Source organism: Channa argus, chromosome 4 (assembly GCF_033026475.1).
Source record: "Channa argus isolate prfri chromosome 4, Channa argus male v1.0, whole genome shotgun sequence".
Lineage (NCBI taxonomy): Eukaryota > Metazoa > Chordata > Actinopteri > Anabantiformes > Channidae > Channa > Channa argus.
The window spans coordinates 17958183-17972500 of NC_090200.1; the positions used below are offsets into that span (position 1 = coordinate 17958183).

Below are 14318 nucleotides of genomic sequence, written 5' to 3' on the forward strand. Positions count from 1 at the left end.
GTAACAGCACAACATGCGATGCAAGAACAATTATGAACAGCTGAGAGTCTGTCTTGTCCTATATTGGCACTACACATGATTGCCCAAATAATGAGAAACAAAGCAAAAATGTGCTAGTGCCAAAATAGGCAAAGAAGAAGAGAACATTTTAGGAAGAACAGTTGGTTAAGATCATATCCATCTGCAGGTTTTAAATCAACACAGACGCTTGGACACGGGACGTGTGGTTCTGTCTCTACTCTGTTTATGGCCCTATGGTAATTCACTGATAGTGAGCTGTGACAGTGAATTCTACCAGTGCCATACACAGAACAGGAGGAGATACACATGTAGTCACATATTAAAGCTAAATCTTGACATCCTGTGTGGTGCTTTATGATCAAGTTTCACTTTTATGTCTGCCTACAAACATCTGCAGACATTTTTAAAGTTTGGGGAGATTTGGCTTAACAGTCCTCCTTTTCCTCATAGCTGGACAACACGTGTTGTACACTTTTGCCGGGACAGACTGGCTTTAATCACTTATTTCCCAATTCACCTAGTTTCTTTATAAAAATCCTCACAGATATAAGGTTGTAGATATATTCTTCCAAAAGGTACTGTGGCTTTATTGCCAGGGTTAGTGTTTTGGGGCCATGAGAGCCACTCTGAGCCTGGTGGAAGGAGCAGGTCTGCTGCTCGGATTGATTCTGGCTGTAGGGAATGATGCGCTAAGTGATTTTTGAGATGCTCCAAATGGGTCCCAAAGCAAGGCTCATCTTCCTGTTTCCGGGAGAGATCAATAGAGTAAAAAGCTTCAGAGAGCGCGCGAGAGAGAGAGAGAGAGAGAGAGAGAGAGAGAGAGAGAGAGAGAGAGAGAGAGAGAGATGAAAATGAATCAAAAGGAAAGTTGCTTGACTGAGTTGCATGCTTTTGGTGTCTCCTTGGTGTCTTGGCTGCTGTTACCAAAGAGTAGCAGTTATATTATCTGTGATGATGATTACTCCATACATATCTGACAGAGGACAATAAGATTTAATTATATTTACATAATTGTATCATAATCAAGATTCTAGTGGAGAATAAATTAACCACAATATATCTAACCACCAGACCTTTACATGATGTAATGTTTTATTTATCGGCTTTGCGATGACAATCAGCTCAACTAAAGGTTACACATTTATAAGTCTTTATTTTAGAAGTAGTGATCATATTAAAATTGAAATAAGAATAGCCCGATAATTCTGTATAAATGTATCAAAGGATTCTGCCAGGCTGTAGAGGCCCGTGTGGATTCTTACCTTAAAAAGGAGATGCTATATAGTAAATACACACATCATTTGAGTGAGAAAAGGAGCAGAAGAAACATCCCCATTGAGCCAAACCTCCTCCGTAGGATATCTTCACAGACTGGCGTTTTTAAACGTTTTAAAATTATAACAAAATTGTTATCCAGGGATTTAGGTGGGGAATAAACTGGGCGGTTTTCTGGAAAAAAGCTGGACATGTTTTAGGTTCTTCTTCACTGCACTGGTCCAGTGTCCTTTTCATCATTCTCCTTTCCTCTCGGTTCGCTGCTTGTTTGGACTGTATGGCCAGGGATTTTCTAGTGGACAGGTAATTAGTTGGTAAGCACCTTAACCCACTGGCACTGTAGTAATCCACACCGCCCTCATCCCTCTCCTTCTGCCGCCTCTACACACAGGCCTACAGCACCCTTTCTCTGCGCCTTTTACGCAAGGGACGCGCACTGCAGTGGCGACGTTAAAGACACTGGAAAACAGTTTGGTTGTTAGTTTGTTTCCCATATTACTTCAAACGAAATTGGAGTTATAGTAGAATAATTATAAATCATTTGAGTTGTTTTATACTACAAGCAGCCCGATGATTAAGCATTGATTAATGCGCTAACTAACATTTAAGATTTCACTAAAGTTGGAAAACTCTATCTTTCATTTACCTTGCTCATTTTCAGACTCTGATGGTACAAAATCCTGGTGTTCGTTAACAGCCCAGAGACCTACCAGCGTCCACCGGGTGTGGCATCCTGCTGCAGCCAGGCCTGAAGCTCCGCACTCTCTCATCTCTGCACTCGACTAAAAGTTTCTCCGAGCCCAGGACACCTCTCCTCCTCATTATATACGGACATCCAAAGTTCTCTCAAGGGCTCATTTACCTGCTGTCGGTGATTATTAGACAGATTGCAGGTGGAAGATTAGGCGTCATCCATTCAGGTGATGTGAATCCGTCGGTGGGATATAAAACAGGTTTGGGTTTCGGCTCTTTTAAAGTTGATGCTGAAATCCACCCGTGCACCCTTTGTCCTCTCCATACATTATGAAGGAGGCGCAGCCGGCCAGCAGAGTCTCTCTGCGCAGCGCTGCTTCTACAGCCGATGCTGCTCTTCTGAAACAACTTTAACGAGCATGTACGAGACCTCATTTTAAAATTTATATCACTGTTTAAAGTTATATTATATTGTTTATGCTGTACTTTTTCAGCGAATTGCAATCTTTTTGAACTAAGAAATTTAGCTTTAAAATTACAGTAACAATTGCTGTAAAAAAGTTACTGTGGAATAGTTCTAGGCTGTGAAATGAATTAGTGTAGTGTAAACATGGGAGGATAAAAAGTGGGCACCTGGGCCAAGACATGTAATTATGCAGTTAAAACTCTAAAATTGAACTGTACTTCCCCTTTCTACATCTAATATAACTCTCTAATGGGAGTTTATAATGTATTAGATAATGTTTTATTAGGTAAATTAAAACTATTGCATTTGAAGGCACCTTTTAATCTAGAATCTGGTTTATAAAATGCTTCTGAAGGCAATGATTACAATTACCAAAAGCTTGATATGCATTACAGTGACTGGTGTTCCCATCCAGCCAAAGAGGAAACCTGAATACACTGCGTGGCCACACAACTATGAATATTTCATAAGATCAATATTGTCTGTTAACGAAAACCCTAGTGTCTCAACAAACAGGAGGAACGACTGTGCAGGCTTTCATTTCATTCATTTACTCATTTAAAATGATCCACGTCCGATTTCTTTTTACAAATCCAGAAAATAAACCCAGCAATATATGAATTACCAAGATGTATAGGTCTTTTAGGAACTAAAACAAAATTAGAATAATAATGTGTCAGAAAAAGACTGTAGGAGCCAATGTCCTACAGGAAAAGAAAAACCATCTGACGAACCCAAACATGCTCTTGGCAAGTCACAATTATAAGATGGTAACAAAGCTGTACCATAGCATTTCAATTCAATATTTACTTACCAAAACCTATTATTTATTGCGAAACAGTCTTGACTCTCAACAATAACTATTTCAAGGCCCCATTTTTTTATTCCTAATACCCACAGATGTTACTAACAATATTTCTGATGTTGTATTGACGTGTTCCAGGAATGTGACAGTGAGACAGCATGAATTAGGATCCTGAAACTAAAACAGCTGAGTGAAATTCAACCATCATTAATTTGTTCATTTCACATGCTTTCCCTACTGTGGAGTACATTTCAAGAAGTTTATCAGCTGCATTAACAATGACAGATGATATAAATATCAATATTTCAATTTAATATCAAGTAATTTAGACTTAGCAATGTAATTTCAGGTTTTATTTTACATATATGCAGAAAAGAATAAAACCAACGGTAACTAAAAATTTAATCTAAAACTTAAAAAACTAAAAATAAATATCTGTAGCTTTATCTAAAAACTAACTTGGGGACTCCTTATGAATATCTAACTTATAGTCTGTAAGGCAGACAGGCAGATAGGACCGCCATCTAGTGGACAGAGAAAAGACAGGCGTAACATTGACTAGTCGCGTGACCTAAGAAAACTAAAATTTGATAATTTAAATAAAACTGACATTTTGAATATAAGTCCACAAACACTGTCATACACAAAAGCATAATGACATTTCATATATATTTTGTTGTTTATTTCTTTCTTCAAATTACAAGGGAAGCACATTTATTCATTTTTTTAATTCAAAATCTGGGATATCCCAACTTGAATCCTGGACATAGGGCTTAAGAGAAAAAAATCTAAAACATTCAAAGAAATTATAGGCATTGAGTATAATGTTGTTAATAAAAATAGATAATACACTGAGAAATCCAGATAATGACAAACAAGGCTGGACAGTGTGTTATTTTGGTTGCAAACAGCAAGTGAGTGTGAAATTAGAGTAATTTTACCTAGATTATTAAACAAATACATATTTTATGCAATGTCAAAATATAGAACATGCTAGTTTTATTAATCTATGTTCCTCTCAAATGAAAATAACCCCTCTTGCAAGAGACCGTGCTAGAGATTGATACCTTTGTAAAAAATTATAAATTACACTTCTCTAGTGATGCCCGTTCTGCACAGGAACTAACAAGCATGTGAACATTTTGGGGGGTAAACCCGGAAAAAGGTACTAATCTTCCCAATAAGAAAGAAAATGATGAAACTAATGATTGAATTTACTGTAACTTTTAACTGAGATGGCCACTCAAGAGTTTCATACTTAGAGGAACATTATACATTTTTCTTCTGACTTAACCTCGGGGTAAACTATCTACAAATCCAGTTTGAGAAGGAATTCCTATTGTTTTGTTATTATAGGTATAAAATGAAAGTATGCTTGTAGATCCGTTCAATTTTGGTCCTGCCACTTTATAGAAAACAACTGCTCAAGTGTGGCAAAAGTAAATGCAACAGTGTTGAATGGCTGTAACAAAGAGCCCTTCTGTCTAACAATGTAACTGTCTTTGATGGAGACATTTGCATAAGAAGGGAGTGCAGGGGTGCAACATATCTTTGCAGGAGTTTATCCTACAAAGAGTCATCCTACAGACAAAGATGCATTATTTCTCCTCATCTTTTCAGGACTATAAGTCTTTAAACTAGTGTGTTATGTAACTATTAAACCATACATTATGATAGGATTCACCACCCAAAAAAACGAACTATCCCTACGCAAGTCAAACATCTATTATAGTTCAACACAAGCAATAGGCAAAGTTTAGTAGAATTTAAAAAAGAAAAGAAAAAACACACACCTGGATAATCACCGCCAAACCCCCCCAATTAAAGAGGCCCAGCACACAAGTGTCCTCTACAGGTCTACAGCATTACAGCTCCACAAAATCTCCAACACAAACTTTACTTCTGTGTCATACCACAATATACAAAGATACTCAGAGAATGACAAACACTTTCCTAAAACGGAGAGGAGGAGGAGGGTGTTGAAGATGAGAGGGATCGGTGAATCTTCTCCTCCGCTTCTGCTGAGCATCAGGTCAGTACAGCACGTTTTAAAAACACCATGATTCTCCCTGGAATAATTTCATGCATGCACACTGGCACACAGAAACACGCACACGCATGCTGTGATGTTGTCATGGTTGATGTGTCTGTTCTTCTTAATATTGTGTGCGATGTGTCAGCAGGTCTGCACAGTGGGAAGTCCTGTCAGAGAAGCTGTTTGCAGCCCCACCAGTTGCTGCACGATTAACACATGACCGCACTGTGGACACTTGGTGATGATTGTAATGGCAACTCCCCAGAACGGCAGTGTTGAAAGAAAAAAAAAAAGAATGGAAAATATCCACAATCTTCTGAAGTCAAGATCACTTACAAAGAGTGGATTGTCACAATGGCGTCCTCTGTTGGCAAGGAAAAGACTAGGAAGAAACTTTAATTCAGAGAAAATGTGGTGAAGTGAAACTAAGTGTAAACAGTTTTGTTTCAATGATTTCCTCTGGCCTTCTACATTGGTCTCACTGCTCAGTTTAGACAGTCGACAAGGGAAATGAATGATGCACTCCCTCCTGATCTAAACAAGCTCTGTCTGTGTGAAGGGGGTGCAGAGGTTCATGAATTCCTAAATAAGGGTTAATATTCTGCAATATCACACTGCAAATCAGTGTGTATCAATAAAAAAATCCTTGTGTTGCTGTAAAAAAATTGTCTTTTTCTCTCATTTAAATATGAATATAGTATTGATTTCAGCTCTTGACAAATGGCAAGTCTGTTGTTGGGTTAAGGGGGCAGGATCCCCCCCTTCACTACAACTCCATGTCTTGAGCCTCATCCTCTGAAAAGTCTGACATGGAGCTCTCGGAAGAAGAGTCGCCCCCTCCCTCCTCCTGCTCCTTTAGAGCCTCCTCTGTGGCGTACTTCTGGATGTACTCTGAAAAAAGGAGGGGGGAGATGGATGACTGAGCCTGTGGGACATCCATAGCAACTTAGCAACAACAGAGAAGCTAACACTTTCACACATTGACAGGTACATCAGTCATGGCTGAAGAACTCTTCTGTAACTATGCACAGGATCAAAGTTAGACACAGTTTACAGCATTTGATGAAAATGTTTTTACTCTTTACAAAAGAATCTCCACTTAAAATCCTTCTTTCTTTAGGAGCTTCTAAGTGTATGTTTCGGTCTTCTTCAGCAAGACCTCAGCTCATCTTCGTGAGTTCAACTTCTATGTCAACGTAGATAAAAACTAAATGAACATGATTTTAGAGAGATTTTGAAGTGCTAATGAAGAATGCATCTCATGAACATTTTGATATTATGGTATTATATTTCCTCCTACTTCTTTCTGTGAGGATTGTTTGGGCCTGTTCTGTTTTGTTTGTGAGAAACATTCATTCACAAAATTTCTTTTGGAGATTAAAAAGAATGTCACAGCAGAGCTTCAAGTCCGCTGTCAAAACTAAAACAAACGTAACAGTCATGTAAAATTTTTCATGTAAGTGGCCGCAGTAGAAGACACAAAATACAACAGAATGTACAAAATGTCAACAGAATGTTTGTCAACGTACTGTATTTCCTCTAAAAGTGGGTATGGTGACTCTACAGCCAGTGCTAATTTTAAAATCACATGTTCTATTGTAGAGATTCTGGGAAATGAGAACTCATGGTAAATGGCATTGTGACAACTAACGTCAGGGATAAGGATTCCCATCAAAGTCAAATGAATCCATCTTCCTTGTAATTCATGGGATAAGACTTTGCACAATTGTTTCCAGGTTACTTACCTAGTTCAATCGTAAAACTTATCCTCAAACATTTTAAAAAACTGCTGTTGGTGGAAGAATATATAATTAGCCCTGGATATATACTCCTATGCAGTTAGCTGTAATGACTACTACAGTTGACTACACATAGTTATATATTGTATTTACTCTCATAAAATTATGTTTATTCTGATGACTAAAAGTTGCACCACCACTTATTTATCTCAATAAAATTTTAGAGCATCAGTGATTGGAAACCATTATTCACATTTTCTGTGGGTTAATTATATTCATTTTCTAATGGAGCTCCTTGCCAAATGCCAAATGCATAAAAGCTGAGAAACCATGGACAAAAATGACCATACACAGTTTTTTTTAACTCAACATTTCATATTTCACTAGTAAACACTGGTGTGCCACCTTTGATCTTGTGTTTATAATCCTCCGGTCGGTGTAGGTACATGGCAGCTGCATCCCCATTCAGAGGATCAATTGGATTGGGGTAGGCGAGCAGCTGGGGGAGGAACGACTCGAAGATGTTGGTGAGGTCTGAGGGATATGGAGAAAAGGATTAGTCAGCACAGAGAACAATCAACCTACATAGAAAACAAAGTGGACAAGCTTTTGTTACATCAGCACTGAGTCATTCCATCACTTACCAAAACCAAATATTATTTAAAACTTCACGAATAAACGTGTGGTTAAATTTCTCATTCTATTGACAGATACTACAGCACAATGTTCCTACTTGTGAGCAATTGAGATGACATAGCATTAGCTCTCAGTGTTTTTTAGCAGGTTATTTTGGACATTATACAGTTTGTCTTAAAGGTCAGAGTGACAAACTGCATCCATGTGCCTCTGTATCTTACTGAAGCTTTCACAGCTAGATTTTGGGTTGTGCTGGCATGTCTGAATATGCCCTGTGAACCATAGCTGAACCATCTTGGTTTGCTTAAAAAAACACAACCATTTTCAGATACATAACTTAAAAGTACTGGAGTTTGGGGAATTATAATAAATATACATGCTGGAACACGTTATGTTCAATATTATGATGTGAACCTTTTTATTAGTCTTTGACATAATTGGAGTGCTACTTCAACCAGCTACTTTTTCAAAGTTACTGTGTTTTTCTATTTATTCAAATGTTCAGTCTATTAGTCATCACAGCTAAACATTATCTGTGCAAAGTGCTTGTCACGCTGGTATCATGCCACCCACACAATATACGCAGAGCACTTTTCATGTTTTTATATACACAGAACACACATCCAAAAAACAAACAAAGCAGTGGGTCAAAAGCTAGAACAAATTAAAGTGTCTCAGCTGTCCACTCTGCTACATGAATCACTTTTAGTTTTCTGCAGTCTTTCCGAAAGGTGTATCTTTTGGCAACAAGGACATACTGTTGAGAAAACTTGGGATCATTATTACTACCTTCCTATATATCAGTGTTAAATGCATGAATTCATTACAAACAGCAGCTGTCACTAAATTGTAAGTTGTTTAAACCAAGTTGCTCTGCCTGATGTTGCATTATTGAGATGTAAGTTATTCACTCATACCGTTAAGACTGTTTCAACGGTAAACCCACATGAGCTGTCCACATGGCAGCAATGGCTTTGACCTACCATAAAGAGCGGTCCATGTCTGGTTTATAACATCTAAACACACAGTTCCTGACCTGAAAAAAGAACACACCAAAATAAGAGCTTAGCAAAGCTTGTCAAAGCAAAACGAGGGTATAAAGCCGCAACTATAGTGACAGGAGGAAAACAAAAACATCAGCTTTTCCTCAATAGCATAAATCATTTCCTATATGGTAAATACAACTGTAGACTTTAGGCAACAACATTAAACTAAAAGCAACTACACAACCCACCAACATATACTGATTGAAATTGACCCACTTACGCTTCATCAATGTTGGGATGAAATATTTTATTCATGAATCCTGCAAAACAGAATAAGTGTTTTAATCATTCTGAATTAATTTAGTACTGCTTGTTTTGGTGAAGCTAATAATTGAGTTTCAGAGCTTTGCATAATATATAATTTATAAAAAATAATGTAAACATATAAAATCACAAATATTTCCATACCTATTGATGGTGATTTGAAGGGATACTTATCTGGCAGGTCCACCCGAACCTTCCACACACCTCCTTCATACGGTGCTAAGCAAATAATATTCATCAGTTTATTCTTAAAACAAAGACACTCCATGACATAAAGAGTGTGAAATTAAATCTGCATTGTCCAGACTACTTAAAGTATAGTTCAATATTTTGGGATAATATTCTATTTTATCCCGATTGTTTGATGAATACTACTGTCATATTTGTATGCTAAGAATGAAACTATCCTAAGATACGTTAAGCAGAAGCTAAGTGTAGCATTACATTTAGTACACAAGAGTGTTACTGAACTCGATGTCTACATCTTCGACAAAAAGAATCTAAACATATCAAACATATCTATTTTACATCTGCTGCTTCAAACAAATCCTTAACAAGAAACACTGAGGCAACACTAATTTATTTTAAAATACTCAGTTGAAAATGTGAATAGATGTGAAAATCTGTCTATTGAAAGAGGGTCTTACTTCCAGGTGGTCCATGAAACTTGACCACAAATTCATTGAGTCCGCTGAGAATGGTGACCTCATGCTTGCTCTCGATGCTGATGCTTTGTTAAGGAAAAGACAAATCCAAAAGACAGCAAAGACAGGGGACCAAGGATTCAAACAACATATGTTCAACAAGATGTCATCACAAACAGGCTGAGCTCAGGTGTCTAAATGTTTGTGTCTCTTTGCATGTGAACATGTTTGGGCAGAAGTCAAATACAGGCTCAATAAAATGAGCCATGGTAGTGAGATCTATACAGCGACTACTGTCTGACAAACTCCAAACCAGCAGAGAAGTCGACAACAGCTACAACAAAACAGCATCACACTGTGATACACTGTGAATCATCTTTTCTATTGTAAGACTTAAACACAACTTTTTCTGCTGCAAAGTACTTTAATGATATTATATCCCACATACATTTTTCAATAAAAATTTAAAAAAAGTGGGAGTGGGAGTGTGGGAGTTCGTTTATGGTACAGGCATCAGCAGAGAGTCAATTAACTATAAAATACAATCAGGCTCTAAACATAAAGCTGCCTTCTAAGCAGCGATGAACACTGATAGGACATTTCATTTTTATTGCAGGTAACTACCCACAGGAGAAATAGACTGGTGATTAGGGTGTGTATGTGTGTGTTTCATGATCACAGCACATGGTGACAGCAAGAGACATGAGTCAATTGTCTGACAACACAGAAAGGTTGAGTGTGTTCAATCATGATTGTGCGAGTCTGACACAATGAAAGATGAAGGAAAAATAAAACACACTCACACCAAAACCACACAAGAAACTGTTGCACCCAGTTTCATCATCCTACCATAAATCCGTGTCATCCTGATCTCAACAATCTAACAAACACTTGGATGCTAATTTAGTCCCAAAAAGAATAACCCTTTATTGCTTAATTACGTAACTGTCAGGCAGCAAAATAACTTCAGACATCTAATGGAGAAGACATAAAGCTCAGTCACTTGATAGAAAAATGCCTGCAAAGCACTAACCAGTGTAGCTCTAAATATGATCTGAGAAATGGCTCCTATAAATAAAACCTGTTACAGATGTAGACTGTTGCAGTAAAAATATGCCTTCCCCAAGGGTTTTCCATAGAAACCCAAACATAAGCTCACTCAAGAGTAATGTGACTACACAAGGGAAAACCGTTCTTTTGACAAAACCTAACATGACAACATGTGCAACATGATTTACTTTGAGTATGCTATGCTACAAAGACGAGGGTTTTGGTGATTTACATGTTTTTTTTTTACACATTTGCTAATCTAATATTTGTGACAACAGATGTGTAAGATTTATCCCAATTGCTCTACTTATCCAGATATTAAACTAGTCAATGAAAATGTAGAAACACATTTGCTCCAGTCCCATTTCCTGAGTTTGACATACAGTGATGTTTGTTACAACAGCCATATAATCAGAGAGCAGCAGGAATAGCATCTATAGCAGCGGACCAGAATTAACTGTGCTCATCAGCGTAATCAAAACTAACATGTCTAACTTAACTATCTACTCTTAGATTTCTCCCCCATATTTTATAACACCAATTAACAAAAATAATACTCTTATTTATGTTTTGCTTTGGTTTTCAACTTTTAAAAGCTTTGATTTTACATACATCTTAGTTAATAAAATGGCTATCATCCTAAAGCACAAGCCTAAAATTCTCAAAATTCCTAAACTAAAGTAAAAATACCAAGTTACTCAGGCATTACAAAATTTGCCTGCAATGAGTAGGACGGAGTTTAAATAAGTCAAGCATTGTATCGATTTTAATATTAGTTGAAAATTTAATATTGGCCTATTGTCATTCACTTATAGCATCTGAGATAATAGCAAGAAAAGGAAAGCAACAATAACAAAATGTAACCTTAACCCAATAGGTATGTTGTTAGAAAATATTAGTAGAAACTATTAGTTTCATACTCAAATAATATTTTCACTTAAATCAATCATTAGTCTACAAACTTTCAAGACATAGTGTAAAATTGTGTAAAATATGTGTTATTTCGTGTGACCAACAGTCCAAGATTTCTGTAGTTCAAAAGAAAAAACAGAAAACCAGGAAATTGTCTAACTGCTGGAAGGAACTAGAAGGAGATCATTGTCCAAAAAAAATCAATCAAATTTGTTGGGACACATTCTCAATCATCCACTAATGAAAATCTGCTGCAGCAACAGTTGTGTATCTGTTAAGATGGAAAAAATACAACATATTAAGCGACTCTGCTTCTTAGTAAAGTGTGTGTATGTATCTCTGTCACTCCCATGGATTGGATGTTCCCAGCCCCCATCCCTGCATGTGCCCGGACAGCACGCTTGTTGTTCCTCCATCAGCTGTGTGTTAAGGCCCGCCCTCTTCCATGTTCCGGATGGTAACAGTCTGACCAATCACACTGCAGCATCTAGCTGCAGAACAAAAACAAAACCATTCCGCTCACGCTGTCACAAACCGCTTAATGCAAACTTATCTAGTAAGTGCCAACAATGACCAACAAGACGAAAATATACATTTAAGGAGACTATATTAGTCAAGTGTCAGCACATTAAAAACATATTACAATTTAAGATTCAACTGCGAAGACAGCTGTATTATTGAGAATATTAAAACGCATTTTTTTTTTCTTTTCGCACCGTTTAACTGCGGTAAACCCATCTTCTAGTTGATAACTTTCACTGTATGTCTGGAAAACACGCAGTACTTTAAACGCTGAATATAACGCATGCCTTGTTTATCTTCATTTCAAATAATTCTTTGTATTTGGACGTCAATTTAAACGTGCAGAAAGTGTTGAGTCTTGCTTTTCTGCTCTCTGAGGTTAATGCCTGTAGTTAGTTGTCAAAGTAGTAATTTATCAAAAACTGTCTTATGCTCCATCGACCTTATTTGTTATCTCTTGCGGATCGCATGATACAGTCTGCAATCTCAACATAAATGTTACTATCTAAATCGCGAGGAAATAATCGTGGCTTTCCTAATAAGCGTTGCCAAATTGTATAAATGTTCTTGCTAGTCCTTCACATTGTGCTGTCAGTCCGGTGGGACCACATATTATAGGCTAGCAGGCTAACTTAACGCATTCAAGCTAATGCTAACACAATTCGAAGCTAACACAGATAGCAGCCAACGTAACGTTGCGACAGATTCCGCTGCTAATTCCCGACTGACACATACAAGATCACTGCAAATTCATAGGCAAGCTAACGCTGGATAACCGTCAAGTGAATCAACACAATACTACACCTATATATATTTAGCCTCTTCGCGACCCAGCTAACGCTAATCTAACAGTAAGCTAACCAGCTAACGTTTTTCGACCCGTTCAATTGAACACCAACATTAAGTTTCCACAAAACATATTGATCTCACAAAGCTTTTAGCAACATAACATACATCCTTACAGCAGCTACCGGGAACAAACTGTGTCACTGATCAACATCAGAAAGCTGACAGTTGTAATAAAACCAGTTGTGCCTGTTCGATTTGGATATTTAAACTTGTTTATGTTCTGAAAGGATACAGTTTTACCACGTCGGTATCCATTCGCCTCTTGCCCGGACTTGGAGACGACATTTTTGTATTCCTTTCAGAAGTGATCTAAAAATACTGCGGCGATTAGGCAACCTCTCAGCTAGAAAATACCTACAAGCCCCTAGACTGTATCAACAGCCTTCCCACAATGTCCATAAAAAAACTCCTAGCTTCAACATCGCCCACTTTTTCGTTTCTCAGCGGATCCTGGGTGTTTGACCAGCTCTACCTAGTTGTGACCTGTCCTGAAGACTTTCTGCCACTGACATCAACCTCATGCGACCAGACTGTCGGGAGGAGGAGCTCCGCTGAAGAAATACACGACACAGATCCCCATTACGTTGCTGCTACCTATCCGTGAAGGTGATTTATACTGCTGCAGTCATTTCTGCAAAGATGGAAGCCAATATTGGAACAAGAACAGTACTCTTCAAAGTTGTTTTCCCGAGCCTGTTCGAATTGTGCTCGAAGGTGAAGTGTATGTTTTTCTATTGTCCTTAGATCTACGATGAAATTAGCTCATTGAAAGTCTGAAACAAGCACATGAAGCCAAAGTTAACCATATTCACATGCACTTCGTGTCCAAAAATGTAACCATTTAACCATAAATATGTCTAATGACTGGCTTTTGTGCACACATCATTTGGGAAGTATAGTGAATAATGAATATTGGTAGTGATCTGAATACAAATATATAATAGCTAGAATTGGGAGTTTATAAGACAGTTTTCACCTAACAACAATGCTGTCTAATACAACAATCATATTAAAAAAATCTAAACAATGGGCAGAGAATGTCGTTTGTGCAGCTGCTTAACTGTATTGCATAACACCAATGCAGAGGTATTAATTCTACATTTAAAGGCCTGGCCTATTTTCCCTCAGGCGGAAGAAGCTGCTTGGATAAGTAGGTAAATGTTTACAACCAAGAAGAAAGAAGTCCAGTGGACATGATTACATTTTCAGATAACCAAACCTGGGTGGCTGAGAATCTTAACTGAGACACATTTAAATGCAACTTCTTTTTCTCCCAACTTGAGCAAAGAGGGGGAACAAACTAAACAAACCAGCAAGTTACATCAATGTAAAACAACCAATGTACACATAGCAAACACATT

General features: G+C 37.6%; 1 protein-coding gene across 1 annotated transcript; it reads right to left on the reverse strand.

Moving 5' to 3' along the window:
• Positions 1-3915: 3915 nt before the first annotated feature.
• Positions 3916-13516, reverse strand: LOC137125856 (ubiquitin-conjugating enzyme E2 H-like). The gene is made up of 7 exons (XM_067501978.1): positions 13190-13516; positions 9628-9704; positions 9125-9199; positions 8937-8976; positions 8654-8706; positions 7440-7568; positions 3916-6186 (listed from the first exon to the last, which is right to left on the reverse strand). Exons 1-7 carry the CDS (start codon positions 13240-13242, stop codon positions 6062-6064), a joined length of 552 nt encoding a protein of 183 aa, XP_067358079.1. The 5' UTR covers positions 13243-13516; the 3' UTR covers positions 3916-6061.
• Positions 13517-14318: the final 802 nt, after the last annotated feature.